Source organism: Rhea americana, unplaced genomic scaffold (assembly GCF_003343005.1).
Source record: "Rhea americana isolate MKP2758 unplaced genomic scaffold, rheAme1 scaffold_223, whole genome shotgun sequence".
Taxonomy (NCBI): domain Eukaryota; kingdom Metazoa; phylum Chordata; class Aves; order Rheiformes; family Rheidae; genus Rhea; species Rhea americana.
The window spans coordinates 49,851-77,256 of NW_028186339.1; the positions used below are offsets into that span (position 1 = coordinate 49,851).

General features: G+C 40.0%; 1 protein-coding gene across 1 annotated transcript in view; it reads right to left on the minus strand.

Annotated features, from left to right (window-relative positions):
* Nucleotides 1–27,406, minus strand: part of PCSK2 (proprotein convertase subtilisin/kexin type 2) — a 119,226-nt gene that overhangs the window by 9,696 nt on the left and 82,124 nt on the right. Inside the window, exons 6-10 of the mRNA XM_085305595.1 lie at nucleotides 26,030–26,106; nucleotides 19,609–19,697; nucleotides 16,888–17,063; nucleotides 3,770–3,985; nucleotides 2,410–2,510 (exon numbers count right to left, since the gene is read on the minus strand). Coding sequence (XP_085161721.1) covers nucleotides 2,410–2,510; nucleotides 3,770–3,985; nucleotides 16,888–17,063; nucleotides 19,609–19,697; nucleotides 26,030–26,106 — 659 coding nt within the window. The remainder of the gene's footprint in view (nucleotides 1–2,409; nucleotides 2,511–3,769; nucleotides 3,986–16,887; nucleotides 17,064–19,608; nucleotides 19,698–26,029; nucleotides 26,107–27,406) is intronic.

Here is a 27,406-nt window from a genome sequence, read left to right on the forward strand (position 1 = left end):
ATCATTTTTGATTGTTCTCCTGTTCTTAAAAGCAACTGATTTCAATTGCAGCCCCATATATTCACCGTGCAATTTTTAAGCTAATAAAGTGAGTGATACATTATGCCAGACCCTGAACAGAATTAAAAAAAAAAAAAAAAAAAAAAAGGATAATGACAGAATATAGCCTAGCCTTCCTCTTATATCTTCCCCTTGCTTCTTTGATTGCTCATTCTACTTTTCCCCCAAGGTTCAGCCCTGATCTAACAGAGCCAGTGGCCTATAACAAGCAAAACCTTAGTAATTCCACCGGACTATGGACATATGAGCTGTGAGTTGCTGTAGATTTACATTTTAAGGTATGATAGAGGTTTGCCACCCATGATGTACTAGCATGGATGAAGTACAGTAATGTTTGTCTAGATTAGATGATCATTTTTCATCACCACCTCTTATCTTCCTACATTTGCAGTGATTATGATGATAGGAAGGGCATTTATAAGTTACTATTCTGAAAGCTTTAGAACTGAAATTCTAATTCTACATAACCAAAGTTATTCCAGTCATTTTATGATGAACTCTTTCAACATTACAATATGTCTGATTCAAACCATCAACCTAAAAGGATCTGTTTTTCAGCTCTCTGTGCCCCAAGCACTAAGCACACATGCATGCTGAATGTACACCAGAATAGCCAATTATTTAAGCATTTTCAAGGTGACAGAAGATAACTGAAAACCAGCTGTAACTTGCATCTTTCTTCCTGAAACCTTTTAAGAGCTCCTTGCTATGTATCTTAAAATTATATTTTCCAGCTCACAGATTAGCTGTATTTTAGAGACATTTTAGACCTATACCATAAAAGAGCTGACAGACATTGCAGGAGGTTTGCATGTGGAACTGTCGGCCTTGGTGCGAAGGCTAGTGTAATTCATCCAGGGTAATTCTACACAATACAATGAAGGTTTAAAAGCACCAGCCTGGAAGAAGATAGGAGTCAATTACAATCTTTTCTTTCTTTTCTTTCTTTCTTCTTCTCAGCAAAGGCTACTAAACCTATTGCAAAGCAGAGGTATTAGCCTAACGTCCACTTATAACAGTTTGGCGAGATTAATTCCATTCTTCATGGATAGGCCAAATGAAGAGGAATGATCACTGTTACTGAGATATTAAGGTTTCAGTCCAGGTTAAACATATACCAGTCAGAAAACTCATTAAGTCTTTATATTTTTATGGCCATATTGATTTATTACATTGTGGCTGTCCCACAAACTGAACAAACAATCCTTTGAGTGAGGATTGATCACTCAAAGTTTAGCATTTGGCATGGGTGTTTACATATACAAAACTAGAGTAATTAAACCTGGCCTGAGTCATGCTCTGAGCACAACAATCACTGCTCTACTAATGATACAATATAGTCATATACTTTGACTCTTCTGCCAAATCTTCATTCTTCTGCATACTATCAAATAAAACTGTGCATACAGTGCTCACTCCCTGCTGTGCTTACAGCAACTAAAGCTGTGTAACTTCGATCGAATGTTGTCTCACTTCATAATGCAATTTAATACAAAAAGAAACAGATAAAATACGTTATTTTAAGGGAGTTTTCCTAATCATTAGGAAACAAGATAATGAAATAAGATACACAAGAGGTTTCCAATGTCATGAATAGTGTGAAGAAGGCAAATAAAGAATGGATATATACTCTTTCAGATAACAGAGGAATTATATAGCACCCAAGCAGATGACCAGCAATGAGAAAATAAACCAAGGGAAGTATTTCTCCACACCTCTAAAAATTATTATTACTTTGGAACTCATTGCCACAGGATGATACACATGCCAAATGTACAGACAAGTTGAAAAAGAGTTAGATAAATTAAAGGAAAATTAATTTGCTTGTGCCTATTAAGCAGGATACACTAGATATACCTTCTCCAAACAACTGACTGCCAAAGCTGCTTGGTAAAAGATCACTCTCTGTCCCTGACTTTTATGCTCTCCCCTATACATCCAACATTGCAGACAGAATGTGGCACAGGATGAACTTCTGGCTGATACTGTAGGTTCATTTTAGTAAACTGGACATTCCCCACTGGAGAAGTGGAGAAATGCGTACAGAGAAATAACTGAAATAATCTCTCCCTCAAACAGTGCTATAAAAGTCTGCACCCTGAAAGATGAGGGTACAGAAGACGCAAGTGAGTGAATCAGCCAAAATGTGTCTGTTTTATGCTTTTGGCGAGACTGTAACTCCATCTGCAAGTTACCATGCATGTCACTACTGTATCAGGCAGCTTGTTAGCTGTTTGTTCCAGCCTCCATGCCCCAGGCAGCTGGCTTATATGACAAACAACATTAAATAAGCCCCAAACCCAAACCCCCTCCCCTCCTAAGCTCACAAAGAATTTCTTAACAGCATACTTAGCCTCCAGGGCCAAGGCGAACACTCCAGCTGCCTCGGGGGCAGCTGCAGACGTTCCCGAGTGACGGAGAGTGCAGTTGCCATACAAATCTGTTGTAGCCTGCAATGATATTAGAGTTAATTAATAAAACCAGCCAGTCCATTTTCCCRGGGAATACAGACTCAGAAAAGTACAGAAAGTGTGGTTTGTGCCCTTGCTCTTTGGAATAATTGAGTATTTGTTCTTGGGATCCTGATATATGTTTCCTTCTTCGAACAGTGTACTTAAAAACACAGTATGACATAGAGAAGGCAGGAATAAGAGAATAGATTATAATGTAAGGAAATAACATTCATTAATGCTTAGAAATCATAAACTCATACAGGTTTCATTTATTTTCCATAAACACAGTTTAACCAAAGGCCTTAAATTCTCTTGTGGTCATCAGGGTGATTTTAAATTCGAATTTTTAATAATATTGAGACCAACTCAACTGCAGAACCAACAGCAGTAACCAAAAGATACCCTAGGAGTACATTTTATGGTGATAATTATAAAGGTGACAGTAATATCCAGTGGCTGATACTACAGCATAGCAGAAACCAGTATTTTTTCCTTCTGCTACTGCTATTGTAGAATGTTACAATATGTCTTTGTTTGGGGTTTGAGACAGGGCTGAAGAAAATGTAGAGTAGCTTTTGGCAAAAGCTGACCTTGAGTTATTACAACTGAATTTTTCATTCTGTGAATTAGACTATATCCCRGCTATTCTGAAAACACTGAGAAGAACAGTGACTGGTTACTGGAAGAGAATCCCAGTTATACATGAACAGAAAGTGCATATTTTGCAGTAGTAAATTTGGCCCTGTAAAGAACTGAACCCTTGAATATGATGCTCCACACCGATCTCAATATGAGACCGTATCTCTGATGGTAGCCTGATCCCCTACTTTTCCTCTGCAGGCAGAGCGGAAGTCTGGTTTGTAACTGCTCTGCTGGAACAATTAGGTATGATCTTAACTAATACACAGATTATCTCTGCTGATGTTAGCACAATTTCCAACACTTCTCGTTTAGATTGTATCAGAGACCTTTTGTCACCCTGTCCTCCGGAAAGAGGGAAATTGAACTTTTAAATCAGTAAAGGTTTCTGACAAAGGAAAGCACCAACTATAAGAAGACACAAAATATGGAAGAACATTGCTATTCTTAAGATTAATCTCTCATCTCCTCAGCTGACAGTTTTGGCATGAGCAAGTACTGCAGATGAGAAAATATCCATCTCAACAAAGGACCATCTGCTGCCTAAAAGCAGAGATGTAATAGGTCGTGGGAGTGCACAAAGACAGCAGCAACAGCACAATAATATCTGGACTTACCACGCCAGCCTCTGGATTTCTCTTCCTCCCATTACTAAAGGTGGAGGCCAAGGTTGAAGAGCAGCTTTCATCATACAGAGCTGTCCGTCCATCGTTTATAGCAGAATTGATGGAGATAGTCCACATGCTCGATGCGTAACCATCACAGTTACAGTCATCGTAGCTGCCCCCATCTCCAGACGCCCAGACATAGATGCTTCCTTTGCCACCTCGGCCCTGTGATAAGGGAAAATTGACTCTTTTGGGTTAAATTGCAAATAGGAAATAAAGAGAAAACTGGTCGCAATAAAATGCGCATCAACTATAAGCTGAAACATGAACTTGTGCAGATTTTTTAAATCCAGTTAGCTGGCAACCACAGACAGTTTTGCAGCCTTATGTAGACAGAGTATTTCCATTTAGGTCTTGTTTTGCTTGACACTCTGAAAGCTTCTGTGCCAGAAGCTAAGATGTTTTATGGATTCATTTGTGTTTATGTCAAGCTCTAAGTACTATGAGGGAAGTGTTCCTCTAAAAGGAATATAGGTCATCTCACTTACTGGGTTTCTGAGATATGATTAAGTCCAGGCAATGGCTAAAAAATTCCGTAAAATTGGCAACTTTTTCTTTTGACAGATTTTGCTCCCTAGGTACCATTGACTTATAGCTCTTTTTCTGACAAATCAGCCTTTACTACCAAGCAGAAAATAGAGTTCAGACCATATGAACCATCTACAGAAAGATATTCTATATCAATCACACTGAAAAGTCTAGAGATGGATGGGAGAGACTGAAGCTGAAGGGCAGCTATAAAGTCTAGGACCCTCCCATTAGTTAAAGGAAAGAAATTTCCAACCTCTCCCTCACTTCCAGATAGGCAAGGAGTGGAAGGGGATCAACTCAGTTTTTTTCTTCTCATCTCACACCAAGAAAGAGGTAGAGGTTGCCTGAAAGAGACCCGAGAACCCTGACACTCCAAGAAAAAGATCAGTGCTACTGAAACCAATACTCAGATCTGCCACTGAATCCAGCACAGCCTGTGTGTAGTCTAATGCAATCCAATGTTTATTCCTAACAGCATCAGAAGGGCACAAGGCCTCAATTTATCATACCACTTATGTGCATTCGGCAGAAGATGAGAAAAAAAAAAAATCTCCTTTGGTCTCTTCATTGTCCAGCATGAAATGGACTCCAAAGATCATACAAATATAGCACCTTGCAACAGTATTCTAATAGGGAACCTTTCCTGCCAAGAATTTAAATCAAATCTGAGCTCCCAGCAGTAGCTCCTATTTTTCATCATACCCCACTGAACAGAGCAACCTCATTATTTTAAACATGTTAGTGTGTTGCATTATAATCCACTGAATTGCACAGCAGGTTTGCTGCCACTGGGGTACATAATATCTCAGTACAGACATTTTTGTAATAAAGATTATGACTATGAAACAGCTTATTGAAACCAGTCTAAGAAAACCCACAAAGATCTGAGATCAATCATTTGAGTTTGAAGGGATGGGGATACTGTTGCAAAAATCTATACTTTAAAAACATAATCATTCCAGAATTTATTTTTTAAAGAATATCATGATGAGAACCATTATGCATTTTTCCCCTTTTCATTTTTTACATACCCCATCTTATGCTATGACTGCTGTTACCTCATGGGACCAAAACTTGGGCTTTGGACTTATTTCATAGGCTACCTTTCAAGTTTGCCATCATGCCCACATTACACCATCAAACCACCTTGCCATAATCTGTCTCCTTTGGACAGCCTCGGCTGCAGCTAGAGCATATTGCATACTGCCTGCAACATCTTCCCCCCCCACCCCCAGGCATTATACTAGGAGATTAGACACTTTATTTTCATGTGATGAATTCACAAAAGTAGTTTGGTGCCTTGAAGGTAGACCTGGCAGTGTTCAGCATGGGGATGCTTAAGCAGACTTAGCCCTGCTCTGCTTATTGCTCAGCACTGCCAAAACTGAGTATTCTTGCAAAGCATTACATCCCACAGGCAGAAATTGTGGCAGAATGGCAGAAAATAGGTATAACAGATTGTAGAGGGTGGAATAGGCTGCATTTGTAGAGGAACTGAAGTTTAGGCTTTAGTTCATCAGTTCATGAATGGAGTTAGACTGTAATCCACTGCATGCTGATGGGGACAGATTTTATGCATGTAACTGCTGTAATGTGAGAATGGCCTTAGGATATCACTTCCATGAGAGGTCACATTCACAATGCCAAGGGTTAAAAAAAAGTAATTCACCTCTTCATACTCCAGTTTCAATTGCCTTTCCCTTTTAGCCAGCACTGGAAACATGAGCAATCAACCACCACAGGAGCAGCCCAAGTGCATGACTGGCAAGGATGATCAGTGCTTATTTGGTTACATTTCCAGTCAGGCCTGCATAGGTCTGGACAATCTGAACAGGCAAATTGTTTGTTGACCATCCTCATCCATCATTTAAAGTACCAGGCAGAAATATATGATTTCAAGGAAAGTGAAATTGCAACGATTAGCATAGTACTAGTCTAAAATAGAAAAAATCTCAGGAAGGTCAACCAAGTGTCACATTTGATGCCAACTGAAAGCTCCCTTTTTGCATCTCAAACTCATATGAACCGCAAGAATTGCAGCAGTGTCACTGAACCAACATGAGCTACTCTAAATTTAGGCCAGAAACAGGACTGGAAAATGTGCTATAATATACACTAGAAATACCATAAGGAGCTTGAAGAAATATTCAGAATGGAGTTAATACATTTTAAGAGTTTATTTCCTCCAGTATCCTGTTGAAATCTGTTCACTTCCTCAAAACATGGGGCACCCACACTTCTGATCCACTCGAAGCTATATCTCACACTCACAGCTGAAGGTGGATCTTCATGCATTTATTACTAGCCTAAAAGATGCCTGCTTCTCAATTCAAGCTAAGCTAGAATTAATCTTGGGCAAGGCTATATGCTGGGAAAGTCACAGACAGCTACTGAGAAGCTCTCTTTGCAGAAACAGTAGGTTTTGTATTTCCAGTGTTCTTCGTGGAATGTTGTGCTACTGGCAAAAAGTATCCTCAAGAAACCTCATTATCCATATTCTGGTCTTATAAAGAGCATACTCCCAGGGAAGCTTCTTCACTGAACTCTTGCAAAAGTGAGTGGGCAGGGACTGCATGCTAACTCACTTCATGTCATTTTAGGCACATCTCAAGCTTCTTTTTCCTTGTTATTGTGTTCATTTATCATGCTTGCTGGGCTAGTGCCTAAACCAGTGTTCCCTGAAGTTTTGATTCCAGACAAAAATGAGTTGCATTTGATAAACAGATCTCTAGCTTTCTTGACCTTGCCCATCACAGCTGGGAAGTACTTATGTGACTAACAGCTGGGACTCTGGCATGGCTTTGCCTCTCCAGTTTGCTCACTCTAGCCCAGCTGTCTGAGGTGCTAAAGGTGGACAGAAGGGACATGACAGTCCTTACAGCACACTTCTGATGCAGACCTTTTGGCTTTGATCTAACTCTTCAGCCACAGATTGGGATTAGGATTAACACCATGCAAGCAGTGTAAGCAGAAAAGCAAAGAACTAACTTTTGCCCTGAGCAGTCCAATACTGTGGAAAGACAACACCAGGACACCAGTATGCAGATATGCTCAAGAAAGAGTAAGAAAAAATTAGCTATCACCTGGTCAATGATCTCAGCACATTGACCTATCTGTTAAGAGGCCTTCTTTTAAGGCATAGTTATGAAATGTTTTAGGAAGAGGACAGCTTAACAGCTTGCTGACATTTATGAACTGTCCCATATCTGAGGTAGAAGCTGAAGAAAATACAGATGGAATGCCTTTGAAAAAAATACAAAAGATTTACAGAATTTGAGACTGTTTTCTGTCACAAACACAAAGCACCTATTGTTTGGTGAGCAAATTTTTCCTTTTTGTATGATATATGGTATCTATTTTGTATTTCTTTCCCTTCTGAAATAGGAAGTGTTTCAGCACCTCCTGTATAATTTGATAGCCATTTATGTGCTTGCTATAATAATAAATAGGCTGGGTTTTTTAGGAAAAGTGAAAAAATTCTATAGCTTTTCCAACTCTTTGCCATAGGCCTTATTGACCTTTGGATAGGATGCAGTTATTCTCCATTTCCTATTAATTTCCACTATATTTTCCTCTGAAGAGAAAGCATGTTTGCTTCTCTTCTAGCATCATTAGTGCTCTTAGGATTGAATTATTTGAAAACCCTTAAATATTTTGTAAGTAAAAAATGCATCCTTCAATAATGATTGCTAATTATACTGAAAAAAAATCATCTGCAGCACAGGGTATGGTGTGCCTAGAGTACACTGCTCTGCCTGGAGATGTTTTGTGACACTGATTCTGCTGGTAACACTGAAATGACCATCATGCCCCTAGGCTGGGGCATGCCAAGGCAAGGAAGGACTGTGAGAGGGCTATCATGATCTACTGGGGTGCTTTGGGCTGGGCTCCTCAGACATCTAGGAGCCTGCCTGGAGCCCTTGCTCTGCCTTGCTCTCCCCATCATTGCACACCAGCAGTCCAGCTGCGTAGCTTGTGCCAACTGGAGGCACCCCTGAACTGCTGTAGGTCTTTCACGCTAGAGCCTGCCTGCATGTGCTCCTGCATCCCTGACATGGTGCCAATTGCCTTCAACAGTACCCATGCTCCTCCAGCTCTACATTAGGAACTCTACGTGCTCCTCTAGCTACCTCTATATGTGCCTGGCTGGTTTGTTCAGAGCACGCTGGTGGGCCRTAACTTCCTGGAATCCTCCTGTTCCTTTTCTATACTGTGTTAGTATGGAGTACTAAAATCTGTAGCAAAATATAAGCAGAAAAACATCTTACAGCCAGCTGAATACCCTCAATTCAACCACACAGACACTGAAATATTAAACAGGAAAAATATTTGGATATCCATAGTTTACCGCTGCACACATTCAGAGCACAGCTGTCTTGTCCGAGTCGAATGCCTTAGCACTTCTCCCACATTCAGCCCCTTTCGAAAGCCTGGAGTTGCTGTGTTGTGTCCCTGGAAAGGCCCAAACTGTTTGGCCTGCCAAGTACACCCACACATCACGGAGYTCAGTGCAACAGAAACTGCAGCCGGGTTACTTTATTCGAATTCACTACCACACAAGGTGGTGTCCCTTTGATGTTGGCCTACCTAACCCTCAGGCATCTGACGGGGAGGGAGGAGAAGCACTGCCGGCAGGACCAGGGACACAGCTCTCCCTCAGCATGGCTAAATGCTTGACTGTCAGCCAAAGGGCAGTAATCACCTGGAACCATGTTTCAGCCATGCGCCTCCCTGTTTTTTTCATACTTTGCTACCGTTAATAATTGGCTGTATGGTTCCTAGATTGCTGAAACCATCTGGGTCAAGTAATAATTACCAAGTACAAGGGACTTCTGTATATGGAGGTTCTAGAAGATGTAAGCTGCATATTGTTAAACCATAATAAAAGGCTTTATATAACTTATTCTAGTCTTTACCAGGTCACAGAAGAGTACTGAACTCCCATCTACCAGCCCTCAACTAACCGTGTAATTGTTAATACTTTCTTTGACAAAAATAATGCTTGAGTCATTTTCTGTGTTTAAATTTCTATGGAAAGCCAAGAGAAAACTAATGGAAAAATACACTTTTGGTGAAGAGAGGTAGCATTAGAGTCCAATTAGGGTTTAGTCCAGCAAAGAGTTTTGGATGGGAAATGAAGGGGAAACTTTGAAAACGTTAAACCAAAACCTTTTATTAAAAAAACCCGTCTTATTCAAAATCAAACATTTTAATTTTCCCTTTAAAATTACTCCTTGATTTTAAAATTGGTCTGTTTTACAAAAGCAGGTAAGAGCTTTCTGATCTGAAAAGAAGAAGCAAAATACTTTGACTGAAAGGCATTTAGTTAGCCTAAACTAGTCATTTTTTTGCTGTACTGCAGGCTGTGTACCACAAGTTATGAAACCTTAATCTAGCCCAACAATTCTGCAGGCATAATTGTAGTATCAATATTTGTAAAATCAACCCCATCCCCTTGATAAATTGACAAGATAACAAGATCCTCTTTTCAGGATTTCTGAGCTAAACTATTACTGGTAGAAAGATTCTAATCATCCAGTTTACTGTTCACCAGTGACAGTGCTGTTTTTCTGTGCAGCTCTCCCAGACAGTGTGTTGAACCCCAGCCTCTCAGCTTCACCTGCAGCTCTTGCAGTACTGTGCAAAGGTACTTGGCTGGTAGCACTAGCCTTGCTGGGAAGCAAAAGCACACATCTGCTGAGCATCCATAAAAGATAATCCTGGGGAATCAGAGTGAGACAGAAAAATCTACATTTTGAGGCTAAACTATTGTCTCTTTAGATAAAACAGTAATTTATCTGTCAATAAAGAAAATACTTATTTGGTGCCATGTTGGTTCAACCTATTACAATGCAGCAGCTTTCTGCTCTTTATATAACAGTCATTGGAGCCTTTGTGAAGGAGGATATTTAATCCTATCACAAGATCATGGGTAGCACAAACCTGCAACAGAATGGCTGGGGTCCTCAGCTAACCAAAGCACTTCTGAGGCCAGTATCTCAACAGAAATCAGTCAGGACTTGTTTTCACTGGCACACATCCATTCCCTGAGCTGTGGCAGAAAAGTAGACTGATCAGTCTGACAGCCTGACAGTCACAGATTGGTCTTCAAACCTGCATACCTAGCAAAAGAATTGTGTATCCCATTACCAAGTCAGAAAAGTTGGTCATGCTGTTTTAAAAATGAAAGTATCTCCCTTTGAATAAACGAGGCAACTTCAGATTTCCAAACAAATATAGCATACTTATATGCACTTGTAATAAGGTTTGATATTAACTTAAATAAATAAGACAAGATACTGAATTATAATACATATCATAAACACATTAGTAATATGGTAGTAAATGGTTCAGTAAATGTGTAGTAAAAGTTATAAGGGAGCTTGTAAGCCTTCCTTTGAAGTACAGTAATCAGAAGGTTACTGTATCATAAACTGATTTCCCTATTCTCACTTGGCTGTTGAGTTAATGAAATGTTAGAGGTATCTAACTGCTTATACTTTATGAACATGCTGCCTCAGCATATTTCCAACAAGAATGCAATGTCTGCGGTCTTGGACAGAGGCAAATGAGAAATACTTCCTTTCATTTTTAAATACTATCCTTTCTTCATTCACTGGTAAGCCCAACTACAGAGCCATGAGGAAACTATAAATTCTTAATATTTAGAGAGAGAGAGAGAGAGAGGGAGGGAGAACGAGCACCTTCTGGACATCTCTTTCACCAAACAGAGCAGCATTTTCCCCTTTGCCTGTTCCAGGCTATTCTAATGGATTATATGACTTGAGTCTGTTGCCACAGAGAGAGGTCAGCATCAGATGTCTCATAGCAAAATGTAAGTGTAAGAGCTTCTATTTCAGCTGGTATTGGATACTCACAACTTTCAACCTGGTCTTTAAAAACTTGATGTTGGCTTAAGTCCTTCCCAATTATGTCCTAACTGCTTTATGTGTTTTCTAGCAGGTGGAATTTACATTGGGTTAGATTGTTCATGTATGTAAAACCAGTGCTTTTGATTGCTAAACTGACTGTGGATGAAACTCTTTCAGTCTCTATCCTCAATTACCTGCTAATTCAGCTGCGAGTTCATTTAGCTTTGTATCAGAACTACCACTAGTCAGTGACCCAGGCACACTGCTGACTACTGCTCCTGAACAAAACTCATGAGATAACACAGCGAAGAGCCCATTGCACTCAAAATGATGCCACAATCACGCCCTAATGAGAAAGTTTTGAAGTGTGACTCAAGTCCCTCTCTCAACACCTTCTGATTATGTGCATTACAGTAACACCAGTTCTCATGCACACCATCCCATTGTGTTCAGCCCTATAAATGCAATTAGTAGAAGGGCCCATAACAGAGATACCAATCTGATGGACAGGTATTGCTGTGTTTAATTATGCTAGTCAGTATTGCCTTTATTTATGCTATTTATCTTTCAAGTGAAGAGCACTGAGGTGAAGGTACAATTAAGACAGAAGACAAGAATTAGCTTAACAAATGCCAAGAATGGAAAGGGAAGAAGGAAAATGAGATTACACGTCAGCCTCAGCCCACTCTGTACATGGTTGGATGGCTTCAAATCACGTCTTCTTTAAACACTACATAAAAATAGACATACAAATATGAAGTCCCACAGTTTCTGCAGTTATCACCTCATTGGCAACAAATGAACTTACCCCAGATATCCCAGCAGGTTTGGAGGGATGATTTCAAAGGGACGTGACCATGGGGAAACATGACAGCTTGGTGGAAGGATGAAACTCTGCTCAGTAAGTTTCTGCTTGAGCTGAGTTCCCAAGCTGAGTGGTAACAAGGTGAATGTTATCTGTGCTTACCAGCTCAGTTAACTGCTTATTCACTGTAAGAACTCCACAGCACTCTCAATTATTTAGTTTTTGTTTATTGCGTTAGAGGCAAGGATATTAATCTTGCTCTGTGCAAGAGCCCTTACATTACCTTTCAGGACATTTGAAAGTATTGCTTTTAGTTTAATAACACATTTTTATTCTCAGCATGTTGCTTCTTCCCTGCCAATATTTCAGGTTCATCACTAATTCATGAACCATTACTCTGGTAAGAATCTGAGAAAAAGAATTAATACATTTATTTGTCTCTCAGTTCATAAAAGATATGACTTTTTAACAAGGGTTTTATTATTCTGAAAAATAATCATAAATTAGATTTACATTTGTACATTCAATAGAGAACCTGGTGCACAGATTATAGAGCTAAAAATACATACAGGGATATTATATTAAAGGCTGGTTAAACTTGCTTTAAATGCAGGAAAGTCTGTAGTGACATTTCCAAAGCACCATGAAAAGTACTCAGCATCCACTGAAATTATGAAATATCTTTGGAAAATCTGATTCTCTATGAAACGAAACTAGACAAATTATATACATCTATTATATACATTATATACAACTAGACAAATTATATACATCATTAAAGCATCTATGGCAGGAATTGGAATTAATATAATAAGGGTAGGTAAAACTATAATCACAATGCAAAGAGAGGCATTTGGGGTGGAGCTTGTGTCTTCCTTCCTGTACCTAAGGGCAGAATGTATCTGGGATACAGCTACTATATAAGTGTAATTGTCACTGGACAACACTAACTTTCTTAGGCAGAATCCAATGTTACTCCTTTCCCTACCTAATTCTACAATGGCTGTTTGACAGAATTGTTTTCCTAATGTAGGCTCTTCTGTTCATTTTAGGCTGATAAAAAAGTATGAGAGCAATTCTTCCCAGAGAGCAGATCACCATCACGATGCTCTCTCCTTAGCAAGCATTCAGTCTGAGAGATCTCAAGGTCCTTTCCGACCCTAACATTTTAAGTTATTCCTTAAAGAAAACTACAAACGCTTTTGAGGAGAGGGCATTAAAAAAATGCTGTGCCCGATATTCATCAGTTCAGGATTATGACAAGACAGTAAAACAGAAGGGGAAAAATCTTTTCTGTGCTAAACATTCACAGAGAAGATGTAATGCCACTATTACTTCAAAAACTAAGGCATATGGTGATACGATAGGAAGTTAACTGAAAGCTCTTTTAATCAGAAATCAAGACTATAGATTAAAATCTACTTCTCTTGAGTGGTTAAAATATCTCTATTTAGATTAGCTTGCATTCCTTTGCCAGAATTGTTAGTCCCTTTTAGACTAGTTCTGCATGTGAAGGGAATAATAATAAAAAAAATACTATGGGATTTTTTATATATTCAGAGTTTATTTCTGCTCCAATTAACATTAGTGGAAGCAGAAAAATGTATTCTCTAACCGTAAAACATAAAGGTGTTGCTACAAAACATACCCATTGTGCCACATACCTTAAAAGATTCTTTTATAAAACAGGAGTACTATAAGGGGATGAGGAAAATCTTTATGGAAGCTCTAGAGAGATGAAGGAATACTGTACAATTAACTTTATTGTCATTATTAATGAGAAAAATCAATATAGCATTCATCTTAGGCATGACTGAGGACAAAATCTGAGCTAACTGCTTCTGGCTGGATATTTATCTGCTGTGTATTTTATCATTTGCTTTATTTTATAAAAAACTGATAAGCAGAAACAAAATAGAAGAGTGAGAGTCTTTAACTGCAAGACTGGCCAGATTCTCACTCAGTGACCATGTACTTATCAGTTGCACCTTTTGGAGGGTATGAAAGGGCATGAGAAGAAACTCAGCCGGTGTAAGCTGAATTCAGGGGGACTCACCAAGCCAGCATTTTGTAAGGTTTCTACTACAAAACACAACAGACTCACTACAAATTTGTGACAAATCTTCCTGAATTATTGGACTATATTTCCAAATCAATGGATAAGAACATGAGGATACCTAGAATTCATCTGTTATAGGCAAAACATTTAAGGCTCTGAATTTGAGAAAGTTTTAGATATTTTATCGCCTACTATGGCAGTAGATTTAATTATCATGTCACAAAACATGGTAAACCAAATGTGCTGTTCTCAGGGAGGTGATGATGAAGAGTGGGAGAAACTGGCACAAGCAAGAGGAAGAAATCATTTGGATGGAAAATGAGTATTTGCAGAGCTCCCACACAAAACCACCCCCGAATCTTTTCATTATGGAAACCCATCTATATTTCATCAAGAGCAGATGTGATTGTCCTGACTACATGACACCAGGGATAGAGGCAAGCAGACATTTTACATTCACTGCTCTTCCACTCCAAACCCACTCCGAACCTTTTGCCACTTCCTGACACCACCTTCCTTTGTTACAAAGTTCCTCTCAGTTTTCCTACTTTCTTCTTCTCCAGCTCCTCCAACAAATTGAATTTCTCCCTATCTTCCACCCCTGCACCTCAGAAACACCTTTTTCCCAGAAACCAGCTCTGATGATGTTTCTCCAAGGATCAGCCTCTGCACTCTCCCTCACATGCCTTCCTGAGGACCCAACCCTTACCCTAGCAAAAATGCTCACAGCTCACTAGTTGCTAGACAAGCAGATTGGTCGAAACATAGATCATGTCTAGGCAGGAATGTTCCCTCAGCAAGGTATCAAATGCAAGTGGAGGTCCTCTATCCATTTCATCCGCCCTGCTGCCAGGAGTCTATAAGTTCTATAAGCCAATTCACAGATGCTTTCCACTGAAAAATGCTGTTATTCAGACATAAATACTAATGTGTGCTCTGACAACTGTGATTGACCCAGGTAGTCTAAAGGATTATAATAACCAATTCCCTTTTTTAATCAAGATGAGGAAAATGAGCTAGTGAGCTGATGTGTGAATATACATTGCAGAACTTGAACTGGCCAGAAATGACAGAAAATGCCAGTATGTGAAATCCAAATTATTTTACAGGAGTGCCTCAGTTTCCATAAAGTCTTGCTGGTTGCTAATGAAAAAGTTTTCAGAAGGGATATTGCAAATAGGTAAAACCATTCACATATGGTTTTGGATTTCTTTTTTCTTTAATTACAGAATCCTACTGTTCTACTACTGGATCATCTCTCTTATGAGGAAAGGCTGCGAGAGCTGGCCTTGTTTAGCCTGGAGAAGAGAAGACTGAGGGGGGATCTTATCAATGTCTACAAATACCTAAAGGGAGGATGTTAAGATGGGGMCAAACTCTTTTCAGTGGCACCAAGCAACAGGACAAGCGGCAACAAGCGCAAACGGAAACACAGGCAGTTCTGCCTGAATATGAGGAAAGATTTCTCTACTGTGAGAGGGACAGAGCACTGGCACAGGTTGCCCAGAGAGGCTGTGGAGTCTCCTTCTCTGGAGATACTCAAAACGCACCTGGATGCAATCCTGTCCAAAATCCTGGACAAAAATCCTGGACCTGGACAGAGGTGACTGCTTGAGCAGAAGGGTTGGACTAGCTTCAAAACTCAATCTTTCTGTGATTCTGTGAGATTCTGTGATACTACCTGTAACATTCTGTGATTCTGTGATACTATCTGTAACATAAAGAGTCCCCAAGAGGAGGTGAGAAACAAGAAATACCCTGTTGCCTCAGAGTAGTGGCCCTCTACCCAGGGTTGTGGGTAGATGGACACTGATCTGTGCATACCTCTGGCTGTGACGGTGGCTGTAAGGAGATGCTATTTAGAGCATGTAAGTCTGGCCACTTACTACAGTGCATTTCCCCATGCACTCCCTCAGGACCCACAACTGTGGTATTAATCCTTTTAATGTCTGCTTATAAAACTGTTGTCAATAAGTCCATCTAGTCCTTTCTAAACCTGCTGATACTGCCTGCCCAACTGCCTCTGGTTTTAGCAGCCTCCATAAGCTCACCATCTGCTGCTGAAATGCATTCTTTGTCTGCTTCGAAACCTACCACTTTCATCAACTGACCCTTAGTTCCTCCGTTCCAAGATCTGGTAAACAACAGTTCCACATTCACTCTATCCATCATCTCCATGATTTCGTAAAGTTTGGTCAAAGCCTACCACCTCACGCCTCCTTCCTGTAGTCCCCTTTTATCCAAAAGGAGATTCCTGCTATTGGCGAATAATATTACTCCATGGACATCTGAGCAGTAGGGTGCAATCACAGCTGTATAATGATCATATATAAGTGACTTGAAAGATACTACAAATCCAAAATGATATTTAAACAAGTGGCACATCAAAACAGACAAAATGACATCAGTAGTATGACTGGCATGTTTTGAACTGGGGAATATTTACAGGCCTTTGAAGCCAGTACAGCTCTTCCATTTTGACTGTGAAGGCATATGAAAAGCACTTATAAGCTGACTAGAGATAAATGTGGTTCCATACAGAAGAGCACAGTACCCTGAGACTGTGCAACAAAAGCAAAGCCACAGTACTCCAGAGAGAACAGCAATGCAGTATATTAGACCTTGGCCATTATGTGTAGGAAACCCAAAGAATACAGTGAAAGTTGAGGTATTTCATATAATTGCTTTGTGTTCTACAACATCTATTGGAGTGATGCCGGATTCCCCAGTCAGTGGTTTCAGTGCAAGCATGTAACTATCACTCTGCCCTGGTACCCAGCTTATTTAATAGCATGGTTACCTTGTTCACACCATCTGCCATTGCTTGCAGCGTTAGTTCTCTAGGTCCATCCACAGTTTTTCCATTGTCAGTTGGTCCCCAGCTGGCACTATATATATCTATGACTTGAGGCATATGACTGATAGAGGAAGCTTCAATAATGTCTGTCATAAACGGTTGGTCCAGCATTCGGATACCTGTGGATTTAATCAACACAAATATGAATTATGCATTCCCCATGAAAAAGGAATCTCTGCATCTGGATAACTGTCCCAGTTACAAACATTTTAGTTCACTGGCAGTTTCACTCTCCCAGTAATTCTGTACTCACCATTCAAATTTCACTAGGGTGCATTTATCCAACACGATGCTAGTCCCTAAATACCCAACCATAGCAGTGCAGCACGTCTCCTAAAAAAAAAGTATTTTATGTGCTGGGCATAAGGATTACGGCTCCCCCCTCCTAACTTGTATTCAGTGATGTGCTGACACTTCGTTCACCTCTCAAGTAACTCTTCTGTTTATCTTGGTTCTTCTCCAGAATTTAATCAGAAAGGGGAAATGACCAAATTTCCTGGAAAAATACCAGTGTTTCAGCATGAAGACAATAGCAAAATATGACTAGTATTTGTAGAAAAAAAGCAGAATAAAACYTGTTTTCTTTAACCTATACTGAAGTAGAAATGAAGTTAGGATTTTGATACAATCCCAGGATATTTCAGCTTCATAAGATCAAGCCAGACAGTGTGACAATGAGAGAAGTGCAAACCTTCATATCTATCATACTCCACACAGAGGCCAGTTTCACTTGACAGCCAACCTCTTGGTGGCCTTTGGATGAGACTTGAGCAACAAAGGACACATTTCAAACCTCATTTATAGCTCTGAGTTGAAGTTCAGTGTTTTCCTCAGTGGCTTCAGGAGAGGGATGTTACAGAAATCCACACCAGAAAGTCAAACAGTGGGAATGGGAGTGGGGAACTGATTTAGAAGTTAGTGCTTTTACTATAATCAACATAAAATCCATGAGCCAAATGTGAGGCTAGAAAAGGGTATTTGCCAAACACATATGGTATGAATTTTAAATAGAAAGCAGAATGAAACTGGATATTCTCGATCTGCTAATTGAAGCAAGAAATTCTGAATGAAACTCAATGAGTGAGCAGTCCCCACATATGCTTGAAAAATGCAAGTCTGCACTGAAACCACATAAGTAATGACTGAACAGAGGGAGATGGAGGGACCATAAGGGGAGACAAGCCATATGGCTTGACTTTAGCACAAAAAAGAGGCACAAGAGGCAAAACACACAATGCCTCAGATCCCTTGCTGGTAACTTCCAATTCCACCTGCAAATATGGACCCTGAAACATGTCAGAAGCAGACTCTCAGCTCTAATTAATTTCTAATTTTCCACTGTCCACATGGTGGTGCTACAGATGCATGCTGTCCTCATTCTGAAAAATGTGGCATTTCCGAAAATCGGTGGGGAATTTTGCTAGGAAGTGGACAAGTACAGAAGGATATTTGTAGGTTCTTTGTTATCAGAGAAGGCCTTCACCTCTTAATTTTTAACAATAGCTCAAAATTGTAAAGTGAGGTCTATCCAAAATCTCAAGTGTTCCTCTAAAACTAGTTATTGCCAGAATGCAACTGTTGTGAAATGTCCCACCTCTGAGGTGTGCATTACTGAAGAAACGGACCAAGCACTGGACTCACGTGCCCAAGCTGCACATTAGAGTCAGTTACTAACTCTCAGTGGTATCTCTTTGGGTAAGCACTTAGCAAATACTGCTTGGGGCCCTTCTAACATGGAGACTCAGCTTTAGAGTATGCAGCTCATGGGTGAAATGAAGTCTTTCTTCTTACATCATGGTCAAAACAGGCACTGGCCAAGCAGAGCACAACTGCCCACACACATCCACTGTGAATTACTCCCAGGAAGCAATGAGTGCCTTCACACCAGGGTTTTAGTGTGATTTTGAAGTGAATCTCTAAAGCATCTATCTCCATCTACTATGCCTTGGTTCATATCACAGAACACTCATATAGAGGGAAAACTRGATTTCTTTTGGATGAAACTAAACAAACAGACGTTGCCCAAGAGCATACATAATGCACTCCAACCTCTAAAGTGCATTCACTCTGTAACATCAGACAAGAGCTGGTCTGAAGTACAAACACCCAACACCCCTGAAGTGTGACTACTGTGTACTGAGCACTGCTCCTGCCATTCTGTGGCTCCATTCCTACCACTCTGCACCAACTTGTTAAAATAYCAGAAACCAACAACTCTGCACAAATTTACACTGCTGCAGGGCCTGCCCTATGGTAGCCAGAGAATAAAAGCAGCATGAGATTTGCCTTTACAAGTAAAATTTCTAAAAGTGCAGCAGGAATTTCTATCTTACCTCATGCAAAATGAGATTTGTCACAAATGATTCTGCAACAATACAGGCAAGGAGCATTGAAAATCAGTACACAAACAGGTGCTGGTATAAGAAAGTCTGAGGAGGAAAGCTGCGCCTTTGCCTTATCATTAGAGAGAAACAATAAGGCCCTCCATTAGAGYGTGCAAAAATAAGGAGAAGTTCTTCTCCCTGAGTTATGTGAAAAGGAATAAACACACAGCCCAGCCCCAGCCTGCACTCCTGTCCTGGAAAACACTCCCCCTCTGCAAGAGCAGTTTTGACTGACGTTCAGTGGCATAAGGAGCATTCACAGTTCAGATTGCTACTATACCTGCCACCTTGGAGTTGTATGCAACTCCCACACCGCAGATGTTGTTGTTGGCTGCAGCAGACACTTCTCCCGCACACCTTGTCCCATGGCTGCAAAGAGGAAGACAGAGACACCACATGAGTCCCAGTTTATGCAGTGCTGCACGTGCTGAATCAAGCTGGATCATCCAGGTTGTGTTCACCTCATTATAGTCTACTCCCAACACTTCAAAAGAAAACCATTCCCTCTCCATGGCATAGTGTTGAGTACTGGACTCAGATGAGCTTGTTCCTTCCTGAAGCAGCAGATAATCAAGTTCCCCTCTGCAGTCTGAATCATACTCACTCTGAAGCTGACATGCATATTTCTGTTTCATTTAGTTGTAAAGTTATTCAGCCCTTTTCTAACTCAGTCTGTCAAACAGGTTCTGCCTTGCTACCAACTACGAGACAATAGAAACAGTTTCTTGGCATAATAGTGCAGTAACAATAACTTCCGTATAACTTCTGTGTTGTTGTTACTTGACAATGTGACATCCATTATTTCGGACCCCATACAAGAATGGGGTTTCTTTTTGCTGTTCAAACATATACTAGGAGTCCATCCCTGCCCACATTAAAAATGCTATGGAAAGAGATGGGATCAAGTCAGAGCAGCAGAAGGGAGCCACAAGGGAGGGTCACGACATTCCCTGCAGTGCACAGCAGCAGGGCCATGGCCTAGCGAGTCAGACCCAAGGGCACATGCATCCTCCTCCTCCAGTGCCTAACTCCCAGGAGAGCCACCAGCTGACGAGGCTCTGCAGCTGTCAGCTCACAAAGTTACTGCTTTCAGCTCAAGTAGGAGATGCCTCTGCTCTGACATTGAGGTCTAGGTTCAGACCTGCACGTGGCATTTCAAGAACACTTGGCATCTCTGAAGTGCTTCATAGATCTTAATAGAGATTCTGAAACTAGCTGTAGATCTGAGGCTGCCTGCAGTAAGGCAGGTCGCATTTTCCTTTCTCTGAACTCATCACAGAAATTAAACCATAGAAAAAATAAATATGGTCAATACAATCTAGTTATAAAAAATAGCATAAAAGCAGAGAAACTAGTGAAACCTGTGCTATCATCAGATTTTTTAAGTTTAGGATGTTGCACCAATATGGATCTTTCCTATTGCTCAAATCAATCCACTCTGTGTATTAAAACTGGCATTGCTCCTATAGYATGCTAAGGATTCATAAAACTAGCAATGCTGTATCACAAAAGCTACACAGAGTCCCAGATGGACCATCCCCAGAGGCAGTTGGATTGTTTTGTTTTAATCACCTTTTTCCTCTCTCCTATTAAGCACCTTGGCAAAGGTGGGCATAACATTAACAAAGGAGTAAAAAGTAACACATTCTTTTTACTGTAATACTTGGAGGACTGTATTCCTAAAGACAGATGCAAAAAGAAAATGCCTGGTCTTAAATGTACACAGTATCTTCATCAGGAAAGGGTGAAGATCTCAAGCAAGTTCTTTTGACAAAGAGGGCAGAGAGGACAATGATGCAGATTTCTTATTCAGCTGCTGGAGAAATTTCTTTCAACAATCCAGCAGGTTTTCCCTCATGCCCATGTTCAAGGAACTGTGAAGAAATTACGCCGTTGCTAGGCATTCATTATCTAGTCACCTGTGGGCTAGCGACAAGCCACAGAGCAGAATAAACGGCTTTGCGAAAAAAACTCTCTTGACTGATGCTGGGGCATAAAAATCAGTGGCACTGTCAGGTGAGTGCTTTTTCTCACAGGGGGAAGGACTGCATTAGGACATTACCTGTCAACGGGTTTTAACTAAAAGGCCCCTCCCACACCTTTCCTCCCCAGCACACAAGCCCAGGCAACGGCAATTGCAAGCAGCTCAAGGTTTAGATACTGTTCTGCTGACTACAGAAAAATCACATGTGAGTTAGTGCAAATGCATTTACTTGAATTATTAATGGAAAATAACAGACTTTTCAAATTTAGGCCTTTTTGCTGTTCATGTATCATTGATAAATGCATCACAGTTTCTATGAAGTGACCCATATCATGGTCACAAATCACAGCTTTTATCTCCAGTGTTCACCTCTTCACTATGATTTTAATTTTTAAAACAAGAGGATAGAAAGCAACTGTTTTTTTTCAGCTATAAACAAGCTACCTTACAGGTAAACCTGATATTAGCATGTAGAGCAACTACTCCATGAACATTGTACAGATGCAATATTTTACATGAACATTCATGAAAAATTAAGATGAGAGAGGTGATTGAGTTGAAAAATAGCTTTAGAGAATGTGCCAGAATCTGTATCCAAACATGCAAAGAACAAGCAATGGTGCTGTGGCTCTTCCTGGAGTCTCATGTCATAATAAGGCAGGTAGAAAGAGCTGCAAAATCTGTTTGTAAGTATTCTCAATTATTGATTATGTTGTTTTCATGGTATTCACTGAAAAATGAGAAGGAGGGGAGCAAGTGTTTTTACCCAATTAATGAGTGCCGGCTGRAAGCCTACGGGAGTTCTTTCACTGACTCAGTGGATTTCATTTGGACCCATAATAAGTACAAGGAAAGGATATTTTTACCTCTGAAGAATATGAATCACCAAGGTAGTGAACAATATTTGTCCAGCAAACTCGTATCTAGGTGGGAGAATATGCAGAATACAAAGGCTGCGAGAGTGGGAGTAATTATTGGTTATTTATATCATAGTAGAATTTCATAATCTCAGTGCTCTAAGCCAGTAAGCATGGAACAGTGCTTTGTCCATGCATACAGCAAGAAATSAGAGAGCCATACAAAAAGGCCAAGCTATTCTTGACTCACATAGGTACCTCTGCACTGCTAAGTATGGTACATGCCAAGGTCCTGGATGTGGCTTAGGAGGAAGAGAAGTTAAAATTACACGCAGTTCCCAAACTGTCTCCTGAAAAACACCACTCTCAGAACCTTTGCTCTTGGGAAGTGGACTTGGTTCAGGTTCTTTCACTTCTCTTCACAGCTGTTTAGGCAAACCTAAGAGCTCTGCCACATACTGCACCCAGTGTTCCCCCATCCTAAAGTGCTGTCCTTTATGCTTGCTTGGCCCCATGCTGTGGGTCTGAAGCAGTCAGTACAATAAACATGGAAATAAATCTCTTGGCTGCCCAGCCATCTCTGGGCCTCTGCTGGTAACAGCAGCCAAACCACCTGACTGCAATTTCTTGCCTAAGGTATCACACTGTCCCCTTCCTCAAAACATCTTTCTTGTCTCACAGGCTAGTAATTGTTAGATGTAAAGGACAAACTGCTTGCAGCAGTGCAAAGCACTTGCTTAAAAAGTACACAGTGGAAGGGCAATCTCTTTTCTTAAGCAGAGCAGCTGTGATTAAAGTAATACTCCACTGTTTTTTCTTGAAGTCTAATAACACTGCACATGCAGCTGGCAGCTCACAAAACCCCTGGTTCATCTCTTTAAAAGACAGTCCTCTGCTTTTTGTTCCACAAATCTCTTGAATTGCTCACATAGAAGCATATTCTTCATAGGAAAAGGGATATTACAATATCTTATTTTCAGTCTGATCCTCCTACATGCATAAAATTCAATGGTAGATACATCACTGGCTGCAAAGTGAGCAAAATGGGGCCCTTATTGTACATCTCTTTAAATAATTTGCCTGTAACTATTTTTAACCAGATGTGCCTGTGCAGTTACATGTATGTATGGACAGACTCCTGTAGACATAGCTGTAATCTCCCAGTAATAAAAATTCAGGAGTCAGAAGTTATGAGGATAGGTCATACTTGGGCATATCTGCCTGATTAACTGTATAGAAATAAGCAGAGAAAAATATAGCCAGAACTACTTTCTGACGAGCTGAATACAGTGTGCTTTTTTGTGTCAGTCTGGAGAATATGTGAAATCTTGCATCTTAAAGCATCCTGCAATTGTGCAGGCAGGAAGTGGATGCTTTTCTGAACATATGTTGCTTCTGTGCTTTACCATGCAAGGCAGATAATCCCCCTTTTCACCAAAGGAACCTCAAAGTCCATGACTAACAATGCTATACTTTCTAGATATCAAATTTCTGTGTGAAAAAAAATGAAAAGGGAGATCAGTAAAGCAATTTCTACATTGATTTTTTTCCTCCTAACTTGCTGTTTTTCTTCTAGTTGGAGTATCAAAACAGAATACAGATGATCAACGATTTCATTGTGACTACAGTCATTTCTAGTAATCAAAAGCCCAGAGTCATCCTGTCCAAATGTTTGGGTGCTGAGGTATCCAAATTAGGATTCAACATCGAGGCATTCTCAGGTCCCTGTCATCTCAAGCAAAGAAATAGAAGGATGTGCCACTTTCCATGGAAAATCGGAATCATGCTGTTCTCAATAATCGCAGCTCAAGTCTCAGCTGACCATGCTGCTTACTCTCAGTTCCTCAGTTGGGTGCCTGAGGTTAGCCAGAGGCATCTGGAACCAGAGATCAAAATTCTTCCCACATCCAAAATGCTCAAGGSCTGTTTAAGAGATCTTGGGTGGTAACTTTGCCTTTGGGCCACCTCGCAGAGCATGTGAGCATTGCAAACTGCACCCCCGTATAAAATACTTCATAGCAACATAATCAGCTTTAATGGGGCTTGGTAGAGCACACTTAGTTTTATGAAGTTCCACACTGAAAATGAGAGAACCTACCATTATGCACTAAAGCAAAATTTAATTTTACTCTGTACTACTCCAGAGTTAAGTGATATCTTTCTCTAACAAAGATCCTTCGCATAAACAAAGCAAGAAAGGCAGTGGACCTCCACAAACGAGAGCCCTAGTCTTTCTCTGACTTCCCAATCACTAGTTGGATTCATACTAGTTTAAAAGTGTCAGACATCCTTTCCTGATATGAAGGAGAAACCTCACTGGCACCTTGCTTTGGCTGAAAAATGGCAGTACTACAAATAAGAACATCACAGCTCCTAAATCTGTTTGATCCATTCCAGGAAGCCTTTGTCTGAGGTACAGGCAGCTGCTCCACATCTTTTAGTGCTACTGTTACAGAACTAAAATGTGATTTCTTAAAAAAAGAAGAAGAAAAAAACCCTCAAAGGCCATTTGTACAGCCATGCTAAGCTAGAGACAAWGACTGAATCAAACAGGCCTAACATATTTTGACAAACACTATGACTGAGCCCAGAACCCTGCAGAAGTTTTCAAATCCTTGGTGCTACTGCTGTGTAAGTGCTGACAATTATATTTCAATCCAGAGCAGGTTTGGAAATTTTCATTGAAAACATCCTGAATCAATTTTTGCAAGCCTAAGGTATAACCTGTCTTGAGACCCAGAGCTGGAGATGCTGGAGGCTGAGATCACCAGGTAATAAACACTCTTGATGGGTGTGCTTGCACTCTGCTCCCTGGACTCTGCTAACATCTTGCTAGAGGCACTAAGTCTGACACAAACGGGCAGATGAAGAATCTAGGCAATATATGTTTTTTTGAAAAAATTCTACACATGTTTCTGTCCCATTCAAACCAAAATGAGTTTCGGGAAACAAAAAAAAGGTTTTATTTCCTAAAATTTAAAACCTTTTCTTCCGGGCCATTCCATTCATACCATACCCTGAAGTACAGACCTCTACCTGCTGAAAACTGGCCAAGTTCAAAACATATAGAAGACGAGTGAGTCTTGAATACTCGTGATAGTATAGGAAGAAAAAACAACAAAAACTGCATCAACTCACACTGTTGATTCCAGGCTTACARCCACAAATAATAGGTTCCCAGCCAGTATTTGCGGACTTTAATTCCTTCAGTGGTTAAAAATATCTCAGAATCAGCCCTGAAACACTACCCATGTGCATCATCCTTAAATCATGGTGAAAAGACAGATGATCCAGAAATTAAAATTTAATTGGTTTTAAACTGGTCACTCTGGTCACTATCCTGCTTTCCCACCTTCTTAGTCTACAATCAAGTGAAAATACACTTTTTCCCCAGATTCTTTTCCTATCAGACTCTCAGCCTGATATAAAATTCCTCCCTTCAAACTATTCCCTTTCAAAATAACTAAACATCATATCAACTGAGATATGATAAAAGGGAAACTAGTCCAAACTGTATTCAACATATACCAAGTTGGGTTATCATAATGCCGTAGGATAGCTGACAGAAAATAATACGTGGCTATCACCCATGCAAAAAGTTTAAATGTATACATTTCTGAAGCAACAACTTATTTCATAAACCATAAATCAGCTGTTCAGCATTTTCTAGAGGTTACCAGGAGAGTATTTACCTAAAAAATGAAGTCAGAAGTAACCTCTAATTTTCCAGCAGTAGTGAAATAGAATGCTGAGAACTACAGAATTCAGCAGAAAATAGACACTCCACAAGTATCAGCAAATATACTTAYAATTTTCTAAGTGAGCCAACGTGAACAGTAAACTAAGGAAAACCCACTTACCTGTTAAACCAGTCATCTGTATAGCGGGGGTAGGGGTAAGGATCATTACTGCTGAAATCGTAGCTGGCTTTGGCATTCTGGAAAACACAAAGTTCAGTAAATCAGCAGAAAAGTAGATATGCAGRGCAAAGTGGAACACAAATGACGGGAAATGATGCTTTCAGGGGGGCTCTGCCTTCAGCAGGCCATTAGCATTTCCAAATGGCATGGCTAATAGTGAGGTGATAGAAGTGAGCAGAAACTTGGGTCTTCCATCTTTGTATTATTTTTGAAAAAACAATTTACTGTACTAGGTCAAACAGAGTCAGACTTCTAAAAGCACTTCAATGCCTAAAAATGTAAACTTCTCAAGACTGAAGTGTGAAATCTATATTAATGATTGGCATGTATGTCTTAAAATTCCTTTATATAGTCTCTCAATTCTTTAGTTGTCTGAACACTTTCAAAAACATGGCTTTCAAGTGTCGCTGAAAATGTCATCCCATGTCTCTCCTTTTCATATGGGACTAAATAATTAATAATTTTGTCCCACCAGTAGARTTAAGGACACTAAGCAACGTTCTGATGCTCTATCTGAAAAGTGGAAAGTTTCACAAAATCAACTGCCATCTTCCTTCTTCTCTCTTAATAAAAAAAATAAATAAAGAGTGACTGSAATTAAGCTTTTAAAAGTATTTAGAAGCTCCCTCTCAAGTGTATGTTCATAGAGTATATTTTAATAAACATCATACTCCAGGAACAAAATTATGTTAATTCTTAATTAATGTGTACTTGTATTCTTTTTGAGAGTTGGCTGAGCATGCTATTGAAGATAATTTGAGACTCGCATATGAATAGCTTTGCTCCTAAAAACATTCTCCTTCAGCAGATTTTCAGTTTATGGGGTATAGGAGCAGGCAGTCCATTGGTAACACCAAAGTCCTTGGGCTCTGGATTCAAAACCTCCAACTCCTAAAACTCATGTGCCAGAATGAAACAGAGATCAACATTGTTCTGCATCCTTTAAGCATAATACTTAGCATCTTTCAACTTACTGTACAGTGATTTTTCAGATGGTGATTTCAGAAAGCCTGGTCCTTTCTAATCAGCACGGACAATAAATATTCTTCAGTATATGAAGGCAATATATGATTTGCAGAATTTCTATCATGCAACTGGCTGCTGTTCTCCAGCTCAGATATAGTTGAATCCCTCTATGAGTACCTTTATTGATCTCTCAGTATCTCTAAACTGTGGTGCTGATTTTTAGCCTGAAGACGCCTTCCAATAACTTCAGCTACTGCCATGGATTCTCAGTGCTTCTAAGACTTTGTGCCCAGATGTATGTTTAATTTACCTCTTTTAATTATCACAGCTGCTTACACAGAACTTTGAATG